The following is a 21,106-nucleotide window of genomic DNA, read 5'->3' as shown; positions in this document are numbered from 1 at the left end:
AAAAACCTCAGAACCTCTCTAGAGGCAATTTCCTTTGTGACTAAAGCCTGGAAACAGGCTTTGCTCTGGATGTAGAAAAAATCTTCCCGAAATAAAAACTAAAAACGAACAGGAATCTACAATCCCAAAGCAGGAAATTATTAGCTTCCCTGAAGCTATATCAGTCACAACAAGTAAAACTTCTTATACAGACGATGAAGTTTTTGGAGAAGAGCACTGAAATTGAAACTTTAAACTGTTCATTGTCTGTACTTGGAGAAAGTCCAATAGATCTACGAAAAGCTGCCAGATCTAAAAACTATGCAATCTCAAAACAGAGCAGAGTTAATGAATATGTAAAAAAGAGACTTGACTTGATTCCTTGTCGTAGGTGTGATTGATACCCCAAGTACTACATTATCTCAGGAAAATTGTAGGCCTCCAGAGATTGAAGGACTTAAAAAGAAATACCAGCTTTCAATGAATAACTAAAGGACTTAGATACTGACAGCATTCTCTGTAACAATGAGCGTGAGAGTAATGATGCAGTATTTTAGATGCTCACGACGAATGGCATTACAGGCAAAGAAAATACTGAACGAAAGAGGTATATTGGCAATCTGCTAACCCAAAGCAGAGAAAGGAAACACCAATTGCTATGTCAAATAAAGCAGTTAAATTTTATCTTCCGCTGAATCAAGAAGGATATGACCCGGGGGAAAAAGACTGTGTCGTTGTACGGAAACATGTTGGTAAATTTACATTACAGAAACGGTTAATTTTGAACAATTTGAGAGAACTATTTCGTAATTTAAGGATAGTAACCACGTTTTATGTATAGATTTTTCGATACTTGCTTCTCTCCGACCTTTAAAATGCGTTCTTGCTGGTGCAAGTGGGACACAAAGTGAATGTGTTTGTAATATTTAAAAAAAAATATAAAGCTTATGTTATTGGGATCGAGAATGCCGGAGATAATAGAATATTACTCCTACCATCACATTTTTGCTTCTATGAATTGTAACCTAGTATTGCCCTGTTTTTTTCTTTCGTCAATGTGAAAATTACTCAAGGATAAATTCCTCGAACACTTTGAGGAAAATGGTGTTGATATCAATCAATATGGATATGAATATCAATGGAAAGGTCAGAACTTACTAGTATAGTACTTCCAATCCAAAATTTCGTAGAAATATTTTATTATAATGCAGAAAAGCTGGCAAGAACGACGTCATTGCTAAGGCACAAAGAAATGTAATCAATAAAAAAATCTAAAATTATGGAAGGTGAATTTGTTGTAATTCGAGACTTTTCTAAAAAAAATACAGCTGTGTAGTACAGGATACTACTCCAAGTTTTCATTGGAATTCCTCAGAGGCGACGATATACATCTGGGTCTTTTATCACAAAAAAAATAAATATTTGCCATGACTCTGTGGGGTTAACTAGTATATGAATAACTACACCTCCTTACTATTCAACTTACTTTTATTAACTGTAAATTGCCACTATTTTTCCTCTTACCTAAACATTAAGCAAATCACATAATCCCGCAACCTCTCAATGAGATAACAGATGACGTCACCAACACTAATTCACAATTATTTCCAAGTACAACTTGCATGGTGTATTTACAGTACAATTGTTCCTGTGTAAACTAATAGGATATTTGAGGGCCACATTCGGACAGATAAAAAATATTTATTACGTTTTTGACAGATGTGCAGGTAAGTACAAAAATTGTAAAAAAAGCATAGACCTGATAGTCTCGAAGTGGATTTTCATATCCCTACTAATTGGCATTTTTTCGCCACTAGTCATGGTACAGGGCCAGCCGACGGAGTAAGAGGTACAATTAAAAGAGAAGCCACAAAAGAAAGCCTTTGCCGCCTATATGAGAATCAGATCAGTAAACCGATTCATTTGTTCGGGTTTGTTTCTAACCATTTAAAGTTAATGAAGTGTAAATTTTGTGCACATGCTGACTACAAAACTGAGCAAAAAAAATTCAAAACGAGGTTGAACGGTGCAAAAACGATATCAAGTACCCAGAAGCTTCATGGATTTATACCTAAAACAGATACATACCTTAGAGTTCGAGAGCACAGCGACGCAGCTGAGTCAAGAGTGGAATAAGCTGTTCATAAAGAATACTACTCCAGAAAATCAAAATTAAAAATCTGCTTTACATAATTTTATACAATATTTATATTTTAGTCCTATGAAATAATATGAAGCCTGGTTGTTTTCCTAGAATGAATTCTCATCTTGTCGTCGCCCATGAAATATGGAGTTCCAAATTAAATTATCTCATCAGATGGATGATCAATTTATAAGTATCTTCCTTTAATTTCCTCTATCTTCCTTTGGTCCTAATTCTTGGAGAACATAAATGAAGTGCTTTCGTATTTAAGTATCATCAAAAACATTGGGCCTGATTTCTGCAGATCTAAGTTAAGTTGTATCTGGATTTCAGAAAAAAACAAATCAGTCATATTGTGTATCCTAATATGCGTTTAACAACGAAACCATTCATAATTTGGATAAAATTCCGTTACTAACATAAAATCATCCTTTAGAAAGTCAAGACGACGTTAAATAAATAAATTATGTAGACTTTGAAATTTTAATTTTATAAGATACATCTTTTAAATTTAAAAACAATGATCAGGAAGAATTAAATGGTTTGATACATGATTTGAGATTAGGCTAAAAATATTTGAGCTCCTAATTTCACAGTCGAATTAGAAGAGATTGCTTAAACCGAAGGTAATGTCTCATACATTTGAAAATAGAAAGTAATGTCCTGGAATACAGTGTTTTTGATGAGACGAATATAGGATACATCATCAGAGATGAAGAGTTGATCAATAAAATCACAGATCTGGAAAGGAACATATAGATTTCTTTCTTTTAAAGATGTGGAATATTTCTTGGGGAATTACAAAGCCATCTTGTAAGCTTTCTAGATAATCTCGATTATTTTAGTAATGAAGAAGAAGAATTAAATTAAAATCTTCATTAATTAAAGACGGAAAGACTTAAATGATCTCTATGAAGTAGGACAAATGAAAAAATCCGAGATATTTTATCATAAACCATAGTTGCTTGAATTCCGATATCCAGAGGGAGGATCACTGAATGTTAATTTATCTAAAGAAAAGGATCAAACCAAGCTAAGCTCTACTCTTTTTTGGCATTTAAGTCTTTCCATCTTTAATTAATGAAGATTGAAGTATACAAATGAACAATACTTTCAAATTTGTTCTCCATTTACTCATATGTTTTTAAATATTGTTTTAATATAATTAATTTTTATGATTATAGCTTCTGTATCATTTTAATGTTCTGTTAATACCTAAAATTTTATTTTATTATAAATACTAGGTCCAAACTCTTTTTTTTCCTTTAGTGGAAACTATGACGGGGTTAATTTCTTTCTAGATTACAATAAATGCTCAGGATGTTAAATACAAAGTAAAGTTATGTTAATGAGGCACTAAAACAGTGTGAAATTATAACCATATTACTAAATTAATAACAATTTTAAATTTAGATTTAATCTTAATTTGATAATTGTTAAATTTGAAGATCATTCTTCATACATTAAGACCGGAAGAAGTGGATTTCTACGTTCTGCAAGACTTCAAACTAAATGCAGACAGAGGGAATCGAAGGAAGATATTTTTAACTTGATCATCCATCTCAGGAGATGCTCTTATTTTTTAACTCCGAATTCCACGGGCAACAACGGGATGAAAATTCATGCGAGGAAAACTACCAGGCTTCATAAGAGAGCAGAGTCGATTCCTTCCTTTCGAAGAAGATTCCAGGATTGCAACAATGGAGAGATCCATTCATGATAAGCAGGGAATTTTAATATTTAAAATGTAATTAGTAATTACATTATTTGGATTTGTACAAAGCATGGAACTATATTGTCATTGTGATATAATTATGATTATTTAGTATGACGTCATTATCGTTACAATCAAATAGTAAACATTAATGTGATAATGTTTCATATTTGCTAGTACACCCCCATAAAAAAATAGAATCAACTCAAAAAATACAAAATTGAATCAAATCGATGTCCATATTTTTTAAATAGATCAATTTTAAAGTAAAACTTTGAAAATTATAAGCTATGATGTTCCTTATCACATTGAAGGATTAATTAGTTATTTCAATTTGACGATTGTCATAATGATGAAAAATGATTCTAAACCATAATAGCGCGAATTAATTAAACCTCATGACCTAGGTAAAAACTGAGATCAGTTTTAGATTTTACACTTAAAGATAAATTATATACTTGGCTTCATTTGATTAATAGAAATTTCGTGTTTCCCAGTGTAATCCACGCATAACTAAATTAACATTTGAAAATAAGGATGATAAAATACATTTCTGCTCAAACACAATGTGAACTTGCTCAAGTTAACAATTAAATTAATCCATATCATTTTTCGAATGCACATAACTATACTAAATATAATTGCTTTTAATTCGATAGAGTGCTATTTAAAATTTTTTCTTACAGTTTGTAATTTTGAAACATTTCCAACCTGAAGCCACATCTTAATTGCACTCTCCATTGAACCAGGAATGGCTGGTGAAGGACTTAACTTTTTAGTGGAGGTTATATGATTATCCATAAGTGACAAAACCATAGTAAATTTAACTACTTCTTAATTTTTAAATATCGAATTAGTATTTTTGTTTAATCAATAATCTGCTTCCTTTCTTCTATTTTTCGTCAGTAATATATAATTATTTTATAAAAATCAACTTTCTAATTGAATAGATTTTTTGGTGTTTTATGTTACTCATTAGAAAACTTCAAGAAAACGCCCATAATTTTTGTATTAAATGATTTATTGATAGAGTGAAGAATTGTTTTCTTCGTCTTTATGAGTATTTCCATTATGAAACAGTTAAATATATGCCATCCTTATGAAATTCAAACACCAAGAGTTTACATTTTATTTTAACAATATTTATATTATCTTTTCAAAATAAGCAAAGGCTACTGATGTTCAATTTAAATTATCTCAATATATATTACTCAAAATAAGAAAATTTCTAAGAACTCAGTATGCATTACTATAGATGACAAAGATCACTATTATGCTCCTTGTCTCTTGATAACTTTTGAATCTTCCAAATATCTAAGAATAGTAAATAATTCAAAAATATTTATGAGATTAACAACATACAATTTTTTCCTTAATTTCTGTTTACCAAGATTCCAGCAATCACACATCCATATATATAAATAGGGATGTCAAAAATCAAAATCTCTGCAAGATAAATATCTTTAAAAAGTCTAAGCTGGTAGTTTGCAAAATATTTGTGCTTACATTAATTCTTCCTTAATATATGAAATTATCGACTCGGTTCGATTTTGACTCCTCAACCACAACAAATAGTTTTGAAATCCTACAAATTTTGGAACAAAATCCTATCAATATTATTTTTTGATTTCTTTATATTTCTCTAATATTAAAACCAGACCTTATTTCTTTTGTTGTAATTGTGAATATTTAATTGCTATTTTTAATTTAAAATATTTAATGTGAAATATGACTATATGTATTGGGAATATTATACGGACTGCTAAATGTCATATTCTTTGGAATTCTAGACACCTGCAGTCTCGTTGAGTTTATATTCCCACATGAGGAAAATATAAAAAAGAGAGATTCGTTGAAAAATAAAGGAAAATAAAAGTCAACCCGATAGCATTGAAGCTAGAGAAAATAGGTAGTACCTCGAAACCTCCTACATTCAAACTACATGATGGAGGTGAAGGAGGAATTATAAACGCTTATGCAATTTTTTGTTAAAATAGTTCGTTTATTAAATTTGGTCAGAATAATGATATAGACATTAAATCTGAGATTTCTAAGAAAATAACAATAATTTCAATGGATCTTAATCAGGGAGCATCAGGGGTAATTGATCTTCGTCCACTCATAGTTCCATTGAATAAATATCTGTTTATGAGATTTGGACATCCTTGATGTTCCGGAATCTCATCTTTTCACAAGAAGTTCTCGTTTCTCACTCGGTGGATCTCATATCCATAAAATAAAGTATTATTCAGATGTCGTTTAATGTCCATTAATGTTACTTAATCATCAATTGGACTCAAACACACATCAGCTGCTCTATATCCTGTACGTTGACTGCTATATACATATATTTCTGGCCTAGGCTACAGTAAGTGTTGCCAGATGCAATTTGACATATCCTTTTGGTAAGTTTGACATTTTTGTAGCATAATCATTCTCAAAATGTTTTGACGTACATCTATGATCTGTGTTCTTTACAATGACTTCAAAAAAATAATTTCCGAAAAAATGGAATTAAGTCGTGAACATTTTTGTGCGATCATTATTCACAACTTTCAATGTCGATTATCACGACCAGAGTGCAGTGATGAACTTCAATCTTTGTATGGCGATGAAGCACCATCTTATAGCACTGGGAAAAACTGGATTAATGAATTCAATCGAGGACAACACTCCCTCAAAGACAAATTCCGTGAATGTCATCCAAAAACGGTCGTTGTGCCAGAGAGCATTGATCCCGTGCGTGAAGTGACAATGCAAGATCGTCATTTGACTTACTGTTACATAGATGCATCCTTGGGTATTTCTACACCAGCATACATTCGATATTGCACTTACACCTGCCCGTAAAAAGATTTGTTCTTGTTGGATCCTGCACAATTTAATAATCGCTCATTAGAATGCTCGTGTCGTTTGATGCCAAGAAATGTTGAAAAAATACACTTGCGGTGTTTCAAAAGACGTTTATAAGATCGTCACAGATGATGAATCATGGATCTATGCGTATGAGTCCGGGAAAGAAAACAATCGACCGTGTGGGTCTTCGAGGACGAGCCAAATCCAACGGAAGTTGTTCGTGGAAGAAGGACTTCGAAGCAAATTGTCGCTTTCTTCTTCGGTAAAACTGGTCATGGGGCGACTGTTTCACTTGAGTATCGTACATCACAATTTGTTTGCTCAAGTGTATTTGGAGAAAATTCTAAAAAAGAAAATTAGGAGACAAATCATTGTTCACTATGACAATGCAAGCTCTCACACATCGGCTCAAACCAGTGCCTTTTTGACCAGCCAAAACATTGAATTGATGGGTCATCCGACGTACAGCCCTGACTAGGTACCAAATGTCTTCCTTTTATTCGCCCACATCAAGAAAAAAATGCGTGGTTAACGATTTTCGTCGCCAGAAGTTGCTGTCGAAGCGTTTAAAAACCATGTTTTGGAGGTGTCTCAATCGGAGTACAAAAAGAGCTTCGACAATTGGTTTGAGTGCATGCAAAAGTGTTGGAGAATGCTTTGGAAAAAAAAACACACCGTTTTTGACGATAAATAATTGCATTTTCATTATTAGGCCAGAAATATATATAGTAGTATACATATATTATAATTGAATACTTTTAAGTAAAATTGAGGTGCTCGAAAAAGAAAAAACATTCTCGAAGGAAATACCCGGTAAGAAACAAAACGAGTTATCATCCTTCCATCACAGGGTGTTCATTAAAATTCTTGAAGCTGTTTCCTAGAAAAGTCTACTCTATTTTGTTTTATATTCATTAAAAACTCCTTCATGGATTATAGTCCTCGAGTGTCATTGATATGACAAACAGCTCATATCTTTGACACTTAATCCATTTATAAGGCTCAATTATTGCTGTAATTTAAGAGACTTCAAGGCTCTCTTCCGATTCCCTTATTACTTGCGAGTCACTTCTGTTATTGGGAAAAGCAGAAGACGATCATTTACTATTAAATATAATGTGGTACTATTTTCTATATATTTTAATTAGCAAAGCATATTCAACTCCATTATTTTATGCATAAACAGTTCTTGGGAACTCTTATGTTATGAAATAATAATAACTCACAGGTGAAGACTCATTTTGTACAAATGAATTCAAGCCAAAAAAGGAATTTGTCTTTCAGCAAAGAATCCAAAACTAATCTCTGTTTTTCTCTCAGTCATCTGAATTGTAAAATATCTGTGATTATAGAGTTACTATGAATTTATTGTGGTCATATTTTCGAGATATCTTTATCAGGAAACCCGTAAAACATTTTCGACTCTTCTATTATGTACATATATACATAAATAGTTCATGGGAACTCATATGCAATAAACATGTAAATAAATTATAAGTTATATTTTAACTTCAGTAAACTTATATAGAAAAATATGACCTTTGCATTGCATATTTCAAAAGTTATTGAGTCGGGAGTAATTTTCTGAATTAATAAATTACTTGTCATCATATTCAAATATCATTCTCTTGAGGATTTAGGATATTCACATCAATGTTCAATAAATAAATTACAGATTACACTAAATACTTACGATGTGACAAAACTGTATAACAATCACTTCCGCCTTCATTAATTATAAATAATAAGTTATGTTCCTAGTAATTTAGGGTGCCTCATATTAGCTCAGTTACCCCTCTATGCAAACAAAAAATAGCCGTAAAATACCGTTAAATGGCACAATAAGTCTTTGAGTGGAAAATCCAAAACTGATCTCAGTTTATCTCTCATTAATCTGAATTCTAAAATGTCATAATAATATCGGAATATTATCGTTTTGAGTCATTTTTTATCCTTAAAACAAACTTCAAATTAAAAGTAGGATTAATAAAACTTATGTAAAACGTTTCTTTTATGATTAAAAATTGTTTTTATTGAATCTGTATCTTTTTCTAAACTCGATGTATTTCTATTTTTAGAGCTAAAAAACGACACTTTTCTATTGATCCTTATAACTTATTAATAAATCATAGTGATATGGAATATCATAGGTTATGTTATAGAAAAAAATTCAATGTATTATAAAAAAAAATCTATTTAAAAAATATGCATCTCCAATTATATTTGTTCCATTTTGTACTTTTTAGGTGATCCCATTTTAAAATATTAAAATGCTTTACTTATCGTAAATGGATGGCTTTATTGTTTCGATCCTGGTATCTCATTCCAAGGAAGGAGTCCAATCTATTCCTTATAAGGTCTGGTAGTTTTCCTTGGATGAATTCTCCTCCCATTGTCCCTTGTGGAATTCGGAATCTGAAAATCTCCTGAGATGGATTATCATGTAAGAAGTATTTTCCTTCGATTGCCTCGATCTTCCTTTTACCATGCATGACGTCATTAAATTGATTACCAATCTTTAAAAAATGACGATGTTGACTACTTGCTAGAAGATCCCCATAAAATATGGGATAACTAGAAAAGGGAACACAAATCCTTGGAGATCCCTATTTTTCAAATTATAGATTTAATTTTTTTTCTATAATACAAACTATATTCCTTATCACTATGTATTATTAATAAGTTATAAGCATCTAATGAAGAGTGTCGTTTTTCTAATTTTTCAGCCTGGAAATGTTCAGATATCAAGTTCAGCAAAGATACAAAATCAATAAAAAGACTTTTTAGTAATAAAAAACCCCTTTTACATAAGTTTTATTAATCATACTTTTAATTTGGGGATACAGTAAAAAATGACTTAACGGGTAATAGTTCCGAATTATAATAATCCCAAATATTTTAAAATTCTGATGACTTAGAGAAAAACTGAAATCAGTTTTGGATTCTGTACTCATAGATAAATTCAATTACTGTAATCAATTAACTTGTACAACCCCCCACCTAATGGTTCCCTGTTACCCTGATAACTTCAGTAAACTTATATAAGCAAATATGAACTTTGTTGCACATATTTCCAAAGTTAGTGAGCCGGGAGTCATTTTCTGAATAAACATAAAATACTTATAATCATATTTGAATATTACCCTCCTAAGCATTTAGGATCCCCTTATCCATATTCAATAAATTAATTACTCTTTACGCAAATTGCTTACAATGTGACAATTCTACATAAACCCGATTATTTAAGTATTCATTGACACTAAATGATTAAGTACCTTCACAATTGTTCAGCATAATAATATGACATAAGCACTAAAGCAATGATCAATTGTGAATAACGGTATACTGCACTTATCATCTATTCCTTAATGTGTTAATTAATATTAATTACATATATATTTTGACTTAATTGTTTATTCTTATAATTTATTTAATAATTGATTAATTTGTTACATCTAACAGTCATTCATAATTAATTAATTCTAAATATCTCGCTATTAGTACTGGTACGGTATGGAGTTGTACCGTGGTTCGGTATGTTTTACTCTTGGTGCAGTACCTATATTTATAATTATCTAACAAATATTTTGATGTTATAAAATTTTGGTTATTTTTATTTCATCATTGTTTGTTGAGTTTATATATTATATGTATATAAATAAACCTGAGCAATTGCGTTGGTTACAATTTTTTTATAAATCACATATATATTGTTTCATAATTATTTATTGCTCCTTAAATATTGATATGAGACCAATGAATCTGATTCAAAAGAAAAACAAGAAGAGATAATGACTTAAAAAATGATGAAATACATCCCAGTGGGTGAACAGTTGGCAGAGGGAAAATTTAGATAAATTCTCCAAATTTAGTTAGATCTTACCTCAAAATTACATTCGTATTAAGTGAAATATATTTTTTAAGATTACCATTAAGAATCGAAACCACTTCTTCCCAACCTCAGAAATTGATTTATAACGATGCTAATGGATTCCTTCAGAGATTCTTCCAGCGAACGGCTTCTTAAACGTTAAAATTGATTAATAGCCAGGTTTTCCAAAAAGTATCGTACACAGGTATCTTGAAATGCTATCGGTATTTTAGACTGATGTAAACATTCAAGAGTAAAATAGAAAGGTATTGCCCCCAACATTTTTGCCCACTACATTTTTCCTGCGTACATTTTTTCCGTAGGTAATTTTTCTTTGAGGACATTTTGTTGCATGACAACTTTGTCGCCTTTTTATATATTTATATTATTGGTTCGAAAAAATACCGGTCACCAGTGCCCTATACGTTGGACAACTATTGCATTCTAACAGGTTTATGAATAAATAGTTGTAATACGACGTCGATTTACGAACTGAGTTCGATTTAATTTGAGTTTCCATCAATTGTCGTCAAAGAGCAATCCTTCGATATCATCAAGCCAATAAGAATAGTTGATTCTGAGTATTTCAAAGAAGCAAAAGGTTTTCTTAGTGGTGATTCGATCGAGGTATACATTTAATTCTTGTTTTCATTTATAGTGAGACCCGATTGCGTTGACTACAGTTTCCAATTCTCAGTTTCATAGTTGATATAATGTCTTCGGTTGTACCAGAATAGTAAACTAAAAGTTCATCGGGATACAATTAATCAATTATCAGCTTCCTGGCCGAGAAATTCAGTTTATAAGAAGATAGTATAGTTATATAGGGAAGAGGTATTTTGTAATATCAAAATTAAACTCTGTACCTGCAGAGGCAATGCTATGCAAGGAAACTCTAAAAAATATTCCAAAGAAGTTGATGAATCCAATTGAAACACCATAATTCATTAGAATACTAAAGATAAACTTATGAGAGATACAGTCAAAGGATTTGTTGTAGTCAACAAGCAACACTGCTCAGGACCGTTACAAGGATGTTTCCTAGGCTAGAGGGAAAGTATAGACAAGACAAATTTTACATTTTTTTCTTTGTAAAAAAATAACAAAAGCAATAGATTATTTCCAAATTATGATACAAAAAAGACAACATATAATTTTGAAAAATGTGTGACCAAGTTTTTATTACGTCTTGCATTTATCTTATAACCTACCCTTTGTCATCCCAGACTTGACGCTACGAAGTGCTTTTCTTTCTTCATCAAGCTTTATATCGAATCCTGGATTGAGCAAGGTATATATTCTCCTCTTCTCCCTTTCATAAATCCCTTTTGTAACACACTAATGACGGACAGTAAAGATTTAATTTGTTAAAATCTATTTTGAAGAATGCAATTCAAACGATGGAGAAGGCGACACGTATACATAGCGATAAGAATTGTGTTCATAATTGCATATTAAAAAAGAAACCAAAAATCAACATTGTAACCCTGACAACTTGAAGAATATTTTGGAGGAGATTAGCTACAATCAGCTGGGACAAAGGAGGAGGGGGAGAAGGAAATGAACAAAGATATAGGCAATAATTACTCTAATGTTGACCCATAGTTCTACTCCTATTACAACAAGGACTTACAATTATAACTCGGCAATAAATCTTCTAACATTACTCTCCGTCTTTTATGTGCACACATCCTTTCCTCTATACTCAAAAATACATAAATTCCTCCAAATTTTCTACAGAATAATTGTATACTACTATAAGAACTAATGAGTGCCATAAAAAGACAGAATAATCGACTGAAAGCCCAATTGAGAAACAGGAAGAGTTATCATTCTCTATCCACTGCTCCTTCATTGAAATTTGGAAGTACTTTTCCTTGTAAGTCAACTCATCTTCGTATCTTACTCTAAGAAACTATATGATCAAAGTTGATAATTCTGTAAAGAAAAATGCTTCCAAGGAGAAGGGAAGGGGGGGAGAGAGAGAAAGACTTATGGTATCATTATTTAAAATACTGATGTGATTATCAGCTGCCTGCTTAATTATGATTTTTGAGGGTATAACGAATGTATTTATTAGCAAAATGTTTAATAAAGAAATACTATATATAATTGACTTAGATGTTTTTTATCCGTTACTGTAGATTTGAAAATATCACACTCAATGAAATGGCTTAAATTAAATATAATCTATATACTCAAAATAAACCATCATAGATTTATGTGAAATATACAAAATTTAGCAATTAGAATCATATAACTAATAATAACAATAAATTATAAATACAGAATATATAAATAATAGATTGAGCCAAATATTATTTTCATGTTCTGACATCGGAATTCAGCTAAATATATCATAACTTCAGGTTGCAAAACACAAGCCAGACGTGGAGTTCAATCAAAAGATCATCAACCCTTTTTCTTCATGTGGAAGTTGCTATATCCAATTGTCAATTGTGCACAGGACAGATATATCTCAACCGATGATACCTAAATAATTATTAAGAATAAAGTAAATGTAAAAATCATAAAATTAGACAGTAAATATACCCAAAAAAATGGTCCAATCTTAGTATGAAAAGCTTTTAGAATCCTACTTTTATTTATTACATGTTTATCTAAAAAAAAGAAAATTTAATCCATGCAGTCAAATTTTAAAACTTAATTACTTATCTTAGATATAAAAATAATACTCTTTTTATAACTGATAAGACCATTCAGGCAACCATTCTTGACTTGATGTATATTTCTAACATGACATTGTAAAGATTTAGAGCAAAATCTGATTATGTATTATGTCCGACGATATTACTCCTAATTAAGAGCATCAACAAAGATTTTTTTCTCCGTTATTTATTCTTGTATAGCAACATACTATTATCATGAAGGATACACACAATTCCTAATTATGATGCTCCACCCAATGCAACTACTCCCGTTGTTGTAACCATTTAAGCAGTTTTTTTTTTGCCTTTTATGAGTTTTCTGAACACAATTTCTTGGAGCTTATCAACCTTAGCTAATTTTTAAGTGATTAAAAATTAATATTTAGTGACTATGTAATATTGGAAAACCTAATAATCATACCCAAGCCTTTAAGTGAAGACAGTAGTGAGACAAACTAGTTGCGAACCATCCCAACCTACTACCCCCGATGTTGTGACCATTTAAGCACTTGTTTTTGCCATTTAATGAGTTGTGTATCATAATTCTTGATAATTTTAGCGAAAATAGAATCATATTTTATGATTAAATTAAATTAAAAAAAAAAAAGAATACTTACTGTTAAATGAGACAAAATTCAGACTTTTATATTGTAATTTGGTGTTGATGCCTCTAAACATGCTGAAAATTATCTTAACTTCACAATTTACAATGGGGATATTTCCATAAATGACATCATTACCAACATCATCCATTAATTTAATGATGGTTCCTCGAGAAGGGAAGAATTTACCCGTGTATTTCTCAATAAATTTTTCAAACGTACGATGATTAGCAATGGATAAGGTTATATTACATGCAATAAGCATCTTTATGAGATCAAAGTTAAAGTCTGACTTGATGTATTCATCGTTAACTTGATTTTATAGATGAATATCCATACTCTTGTTATGAGATGAGGATAATGAGTGTAATTCTAGACAGGGGGCTAAAGGCGAATTTATGTCGATATATCCGACAAACCATCTGTTTCTCATCTGGTAAGTATTTTTCAAATTCCTGGGCCTCCATTTTCAGTAATCCAGACAGAAGGCGACGTTATTTTAGGCATTCTATTTAGTTCTCTGTCGACTATCAGCATCTAATATTATATTAATATTGAATAATAAAGGCGGGAATGATAACGTTCTGGATAGAAGAAGATGTATGTTACTTAATCAATGATGCCATAAGTATTTCTTCTCTTCTCCTTGCACGCTTTTGTATTCTTGCCAAAATTATCAACCTGAATCATGATACAATACAAATATTGTTACAGCCTTACTATTTAGTGGTGATTCATACGTTATAGGCATTAAGGAGTCTTATCAAGCAAATGGTTTTATATCTCCATGTAAAGAATGAACATCTAGAGCCTCTTTCAAAAATTATTATAGTTTGCATTTAATTTACTCACATACTGTTTAAAATTTGTTATAGCCAACTCAAATATTAATATTCGTAACCTAATTGTTATATTATGACAATTAATACGATTGGTATCATACAATAAATTATGATTAACATTTAGATAAAATCTTGAAAATATTTTTTTGATTAAATACTACCATGTTGAAGTTATATTTTGGTGAAGGAAAGGTTTTTATGTGTAGTAAATTTTCAAATAAGTTGTATTTAAAAAAATCATTATGGATATATCTTATAAGTATGTTCGAAATAACCCATCGGGTTGATTTATGATTAAAGGTTTCTTTCACGTCGTTACCTTTATTGTATCACTCAAGCTTTCCTCCGAATTCATCTCGTAGTTAGTCAAATAAGTCAATCATAACAACTTCTATATATCTATTATGTACTCCCAGACTATCACTGTCACCATTTTCAAAATGAAATTTATATATGTTTCGAAATATTAAAATCTACATAGTATTTTATTCAACACTGTATTATCAAACCGTAAAGTATTTTTCCGTTTTGGCCGTGTATCCATGATAAAACTGGCGTTTCATCATATTAAATTCGATATTTTTTTAAATGGGTACTAAGGTGTAAAAATTAAATCGCTGTTGTTTTCTTTATTGTGACGTCATAAATAGTCAATGACATCATTTTGAATCACTCTAATTATAATTATTAATTAGATAAGGGTACATTACTAAGTGCTTATCAAGGAGTGTAGAAGTGCAGTTCGTGATTCAAAATTTAAATATATTGCTTCAGTTGCTGGGCAAAAACTTGATTATTCCACATGAATCTCAGGAGAATAAAAAAAAAATTAAAATGTATTAAAGGATTGCTGTGTTCCTTAATCGATTTATTCGAAAAAGACGGAGAACAAGTATAAATAGATTTTAGGTTAGACCTGATGTTACGAGTTTGTGGTGGGATAACATAATTAACGGAGTAACAAGGGAATAAGAATGGTTTTCTAATTTTTGTATGTCCAGAGCTTTACTATTGACTTTAACAGAAGAACTTTGTTCTCATATTGTATGCCAAAATACGAATATGAGAAGGGCAACTTGTCGTTAAGATTTCTGTGACCATACCGTGTTATTTATCTGAGATTTTCAACAAGAAACCTGAAATGTTTTTTCAAAGAACATAAATATAGGCATAAAAGTATCTGAAGTGCGATGCTGTTCTAACCATAATTTCTGAGTTTAAAGTGGAATCTGATTATAACTATGTTATGAAAGCAGAAACCAAGGCATGCTTGAAAGAAGCATGAGATATTGTTGAATCAAAGAGAAGGATGTAGTCTATGATTACGAATTGCCTGCCGGAGAGAGTCTCTCTGACAGCAAAGCTAGACTGGATTATGGATAACAGGTGTAACGATCTACTCATATCAAGCACTTCATAATTTGATATCGTTGGGGACTTTTTAACAATCAGTCTAATTAAAAACGACATGAAAACTACACCTTGGTGCATATTTCTTTTTGAGGAATATTATTATTTACTTTTTTTTATTTGTTTTTCCTTTCATATCATTACTCAACCTACAACCAATAAGAAAACGAAAATAACTTTATAGGAAAAGCAGTAGCGCAGTAAAGTATTAGCTGTTATGCTTGTAAATGGAGGAAATATGCCCTGTTTGTATGTAAAATCAAAAATGAAGCAAAATTACCTCATAAATAAAAAATCGATATGGTATTTTTCGTTTCTTTCTTCTTCTTTATTTTTATTCTCCGATAGTGCTTATGATTTCAACTCCTTATTGATGAATCGTACAGATTCTCAATTTAAATTATCATTATTATTTCACTCGCACCAGAAGAAACTTTTTTTTTTATGTACTTCGTAAAAATATCAACCAATAATAACAAATATATAGAAATATGCATCTAAAATTGTAATTTTTTTATATCAGGGAGAACAGTATTTATCAGATATTTTAATAGACTATAACTATCCATAGTACCTGGAGCGTTGTTAGATTTCATCATTGGTGAGGAGATTAGGCCCAAAAATTATCAACACCACAGTACAATTACATATATAAACATGGTCTTTTTTAATTAAAAAGGGGGCTAGCAACACTACTATAGAGTACACTTTAAAGGAATGGCGCCTAAAGTATATATCTAATTTTGTAGCATGTTTGTCGTGTCATATTTGCTTACTGGTGAAGGGATTTCAGGAAAAAATGTCAAAAGAAAAAATGCCAACACAAAAAATGTCAAGAAAAAAATGGCTGCTGAACAAATGTTCAAATAAAAAAAAGGAAAAGTGTCTCAATGTAAAAAATAACAAGATTCTTTTAAACTGATATAATATCTATCACCAATATATTAAAAAATTACAATATCATTAGACATGATGGACTGTTCATATTGGACAAGCCTCTTGGATTGACGGACAAGCATTTGCAAGTTACTAGGCAACAGTAGCGATTTCCACATCTTTATGATCCAGGATGTATCAAAAGAAGAGGTGGTTGGCTGTGAAGCATGATTATCGCCGATTTCGATGATTTTTGGACTAATATATAAATTTTCAGTTATATTACACTTACTTAAATAAGAATCCTAATTTATTTCATTAATCAACAGAAAATATGTATATTTATGAAATAAGAGTTTAAATATAGAAAGATAATACTAACATACTATAAAAGCAGCCCTACATGCTCTAGTTCATGCTCTTATTGGAAGTGATCCCATTAATGTTCCACTCTGAATTTTGGATATGTTTGAAAACATATATTGAACCATGTTCTACCAAAATTAAAACAAAATCCGTTTTGCCCCTTGGCAGGGGCCCCATTTTGAAGGCCGCACCAAAGCCCCAAACTTTTATTTTTGATTCAAATAAGATTATGAATAAATATAATCTTAGTTTGTGTTTTTCTGCATTTTTGACGTATTACTGTAAAAATCAAGCCAGTACAAAAGGAATTGAGCAACAATGGTCCAACGTATTAGGCCCAACATTGAGCAGTCCAACAATGGCCCAGGTGAGTCACAGAACACTTATATTTCACACACTCTCTTCTTCCATATAGAATATCGATCTCACCAAAAATCATCAAAATCGGTGATGGTCATGCCGTAAAGTTATGTACATTTGAGTGAAAAGACCCAATTCTTAAATAATTTCAATTAGTAATTAAAATCCGTATTAATGTACTGGAGGAAAATATTGGATTAATATGTAAAATTGAATCCCAATGTCTTCCAGCTCTCCACTAAATATTTGTTTGATTCTTAAATTGGTTTTTGTTTTTCAAAATGTTGCTGTTCAAAAATTTGTTTTTTGACAAAAAAATATAGAAATATAAGCCTTGAGCCATAATCATCAAAGCTTAGAGATTACTTGGTGGTGTTAAATTTGTAATTTTAACAATTTTATGAAAGAATATAATTCTTACCTAAAAATAGTCAATATAAGTCAAAATATAGCAATTTATAGATAGTAACTATTTAAGAACTATCTTCAAAAACTATTTTAAAGTTTTCCCCTAAAATAGTTACTTCTTATTTTTTGTAAATGATGAACGAAGTATTGCTATTGTGTTATATATAACGTAACATCTTAACTTTTTTAAATTCGTTTTTCCAACCGAAAAGGTGTATACTTTTGCAGAATATATCCCTTACCACATCCATCTTGGATAATACTTAGATCTGAGACTTGTATTACTTGTATAATTACAAGAATAAGTACTACTATCCATATTACCAAATAAATAAAAATTACTTTGAGGTCGAAAAATTTTAGAGGTAAAAATTTATTTTAAATAATAATTTTTGGAAAAAATTAATTTGAAACAAAAGTAGTTAATTCAATGCATAAATATCTGGTTTTTCATATCATAGATGAAAATGATTATACCCAGTGGTATTTTAAGAAAAAAGAAACCGAAAGTTAACCTGACAATTGAATAACATTTTGGAAGAGAGCAGCTTAGCTGCCATGACGTTTTATTAAATTAGATGCAATCAGTTATGAGATGAATGAAATAAATCTTTAAATTTACTATAAGTCCAACAAGAACTTAAACTTATAACTTCTCAGCAGTATTACTTTTCGTCATTCATGAGCAAAAACATTCATGGTACATTATAAGTTAAATAGTCTTTCTCCTCAAAAATGAAAAAAATAATGAGAAGAGCTTTAGAAAATAAAAAACACATTTATTTAGGTTTAGTATTATTTACATCTATGTTTCATGTACGAAAGAGTATTTCCTTGAAAGAGGTTTAGTTCAGTAGCAATAAGGATCGGATTTGAATTTCTTTGAAATAAAAGTTTGTCGATGTAAATTTTTTAATATTTAAAAACTCTATTGTTTGCTTAGTTATAATTGTTAAAATTCATTATCACATAATTTTTTAGGTATTTGCATTTATACTCTCACTTCTGCTTTAAAAAAATTAAATCAAATTGAAATTGATACTGAAATAGATCTCTTTTAATCAAATACTTTTATAATTAAAAGACCCACAATTTTCAGTTAAATGGACTCGTTTAGTTTAAAAATAAAGGAAAAATCGAGGCATTATTCATTTTTAAACATTCAACAATTTAAATTGGAAAAATTGAATTACTCCACATGAAATATTAACCCATAAACTAGTAATCGTTTTTCATGTGAATTACAATTATTTTTTTTAGTCAAACCTATAACAAATGATAAAAATACTCACAAAGTTCAAATTGAAAATTCTCTAAAACTAGATTTGATAAGTAAAAAAATTTTACAGAATCAGAATTAACATGATATTAACTATTAGAATTAGACATGAACTTTATTATATATGTTTTTGCTGACTAATGTAAGCAATAGTTGTGAAATTATCAATAGTATATACAATTGACTTTGTTTACCAAAAAATATTTCATATTATTTCTAAAAAAAAATAACTTTATACATTTTGCTTCAAAATGTTTTAAAACCTTTATTTTCTTTTATTTAATATTAAAAAAAATAAAGACAACACATTTAAAACATTCAAAATTATTTTGAGTATCTCTTAAATTATTTTTTGTTGACTAAAATACATCTGAAATTTACATATTTTATTTTTTAATGATACAAATTTGTTATATCGTAATTTTTGTTTATGCAATCAAAAATATTGATTGTTCATAAGCATTAATTTTATACAATAAATTTCATCTTTAAGTCTTTAAAATAAATATATTTCCTTTCATTATGTAATTATTGTACAAGTTCTACAAAATTCTTTTATTTGCTTTAAAAAAATTATCTAATAAATAGAAAAAGTATTTATGTCATTATTTCTGTATACATCAGAAATTAATCAAATAATAATAACTGATAATAGATTTTCTTTTTTAATACAAGAGAAAGTTTTTAGTTTTTTGAATCGGCTGTAATACAATGATACTTATGCAATGAGAAAAGGTACAAATATACAATAGCAGATGATTAAAAAAGAGTACATTATACATTACTTGTATTGGTATGCTATTTAAATACGAAAGATGATAAATGTCTATGAGAGGATGAGTTAGCTTGTACCGGGTGGTCCATTGAAATCTGAACATTTACTCATTCAATATTTAATTAACGTTGATTATTTAAATTAATTTATACTTCGATTTATTAAAGCAAAATATATAACTATTCAAAACAAAACAAACCTGAGCGCTCTATCTTACGTACAAGTTAGTCGAGAAAATGGCACTTGAACCTGAGCGATGCATTTTCATTCACGCACTCCGATCACTTAAGCGTCTTCAGGACCAGCGTCTACACCGTCAGCAAGTCCAACATGTTGGAGAGGAAGAAGGTTTTTTCCAAAAAGGCCAAACCAAACCTGGAGGAGTTAAATAAATCAGCCCAGGCCAATCCCTTAAGTCCATGAGGGCCCATACGAGAGATCTCGGGGCTTCACATCAGGCTGTCCAGAAAGCTATAAAAAATGGATTAGAATAGACTTGTGAGGCTGGAAAGAACACTTTTGACATCAACAATAACAGAAACCTATCTCCAAAAAGTTGCAAGACTCTTTTGAATTTTTTTGAATTCTTTTTTTACACTTTTGGCCAACCACTTCGATTACACCTTTTGTGTGCTTCTCGAGGGGAAGATCTGTTGTGTCCGTCATCCAAACACCGAGGTCCTCAAACCCACCGTCAGCCAGCACTGGGACGCCATGACAGAAGACTACATCTGCAGTTGGTGCTAGTACTTCCACCACCGCCTGGAAGCGATCATTGCCTCTAAGGGAGGGTACATTAATGATTAAGAAAACCTATACTAGACTTAATGTATTAAGTTTGTTGAAATTCTATTGTTAATTAAAAAAATTATGCGTATGTTGTTGGAGTTTAAAATTCAAAGTGTTTAGATTTTAATGGACCACTCGGTAGGCTATTAATAATATATATTTTGATA

The 21,106-nt window shown here is 30.3% G+C and overlaps 2 protein-coding genes and 1 long non-coding RNA gene across 13 annotated transcripts in view; 1 reads left to right on the top strand and 2 right to left on the bottom strand.

Moving 5' to 3' along the window:
* The window catches only part of LOC121126839 (uncharacterized), a 91,623-nt gene extending 86,929 nt beyond the window's left edge, over positions 1-4,694 (bottom strand). Inside the window, exon 1 of one of the 2 annotated variants that reach the window (XM_071892120.1) lies at positions 4,521-4,694. Coding sequence is in view for 1 of the 2 variants with exons in the window: in XM_040722184.2 (XP_040578118.1) it covers positions 4,521-4,652 (132 nt within the window). In the remaining variant the exon portion in view is untranslated. The remainder of the gene's footprint in view (positions 1-4,520) is intronic. The other variant, XM_040722184.2, reaches the window with a different exon arrangement.
* Positions 4,695-6,344: 1,650 nt separating this feature from the next.
* LOC121127028 (uncharacterized) lies at positions 6,345-6,686 on the top strand. Its single transcript, XM_040722389.1, has one exon. The coding sequence runs from the start codon at positions 6,345-6,347 to the stop codon at positions 6,684-6,686; it is 342 nt and encodes a 113-aa protein (XP_040578323.1).
* A 5,926-nt stretch (positions 6,687-12,612) lies between these two features.
* Positions 12,613-21,082, bottom strand: LOC121127083 (uncharacterized). 10 transcript variants are annotated; one of them, XR_011782791.1, is made up of 7 exons: positions 20,693-21,082; positions 20,368-20,621; positions 13,850-14,515; positions 13,654-13,777; positions 13,442-13,585; positions 13,117-13,380; positions 12,613-13,056 (listed from the first exon to the last, which is right to left on the bottom strand). It is a non-coding gene; the product is annotated as an uncharacterized lncRNA (long non-coding RNA). The 10 variants fall into 10 exon arrangements; XR_011782789.1 differs by having other exon boundaries at positions 20,372-20,621; positions 20,693-21,068; XR_011782788.1 differs by having other exon boundaries at positions 13,117-13,585; positions 20,693-21,068.
* Between the last annotated feature and the right edge of the window lie 24 nt (positions 21,083-21,106).

Source organism: Lepeophtheirus salmonis, chromosome 12, assembly GCF_016086655.4.
Source record: "Lepeophtheirus salmonis chromosome 12, UVic_Lsal_1.4, whole genome shotgun sequence".
Taxonomy (NCBI): Eukaryota; Metazoa; Arthropoda; class Copepoda; order Siphonostomatoida; family Caligidae; genus Lepeophtheirus; species Lepeophtheirus salmonis.
Note: the sequence above shows the minus strand (reverse complement) of the source record. Positions and strands in the feature narration are given on the sequence as shown.

What these genes read in the sequence shown, in the direction of transcription:
- LOC121127028 (XM_040722389.1), top strand. Translation starts at nt 6,345, where the DNA reads ATGGAATTAAGTCGTGAACATTTTTGTGCGATCATTATTCACAACTTT.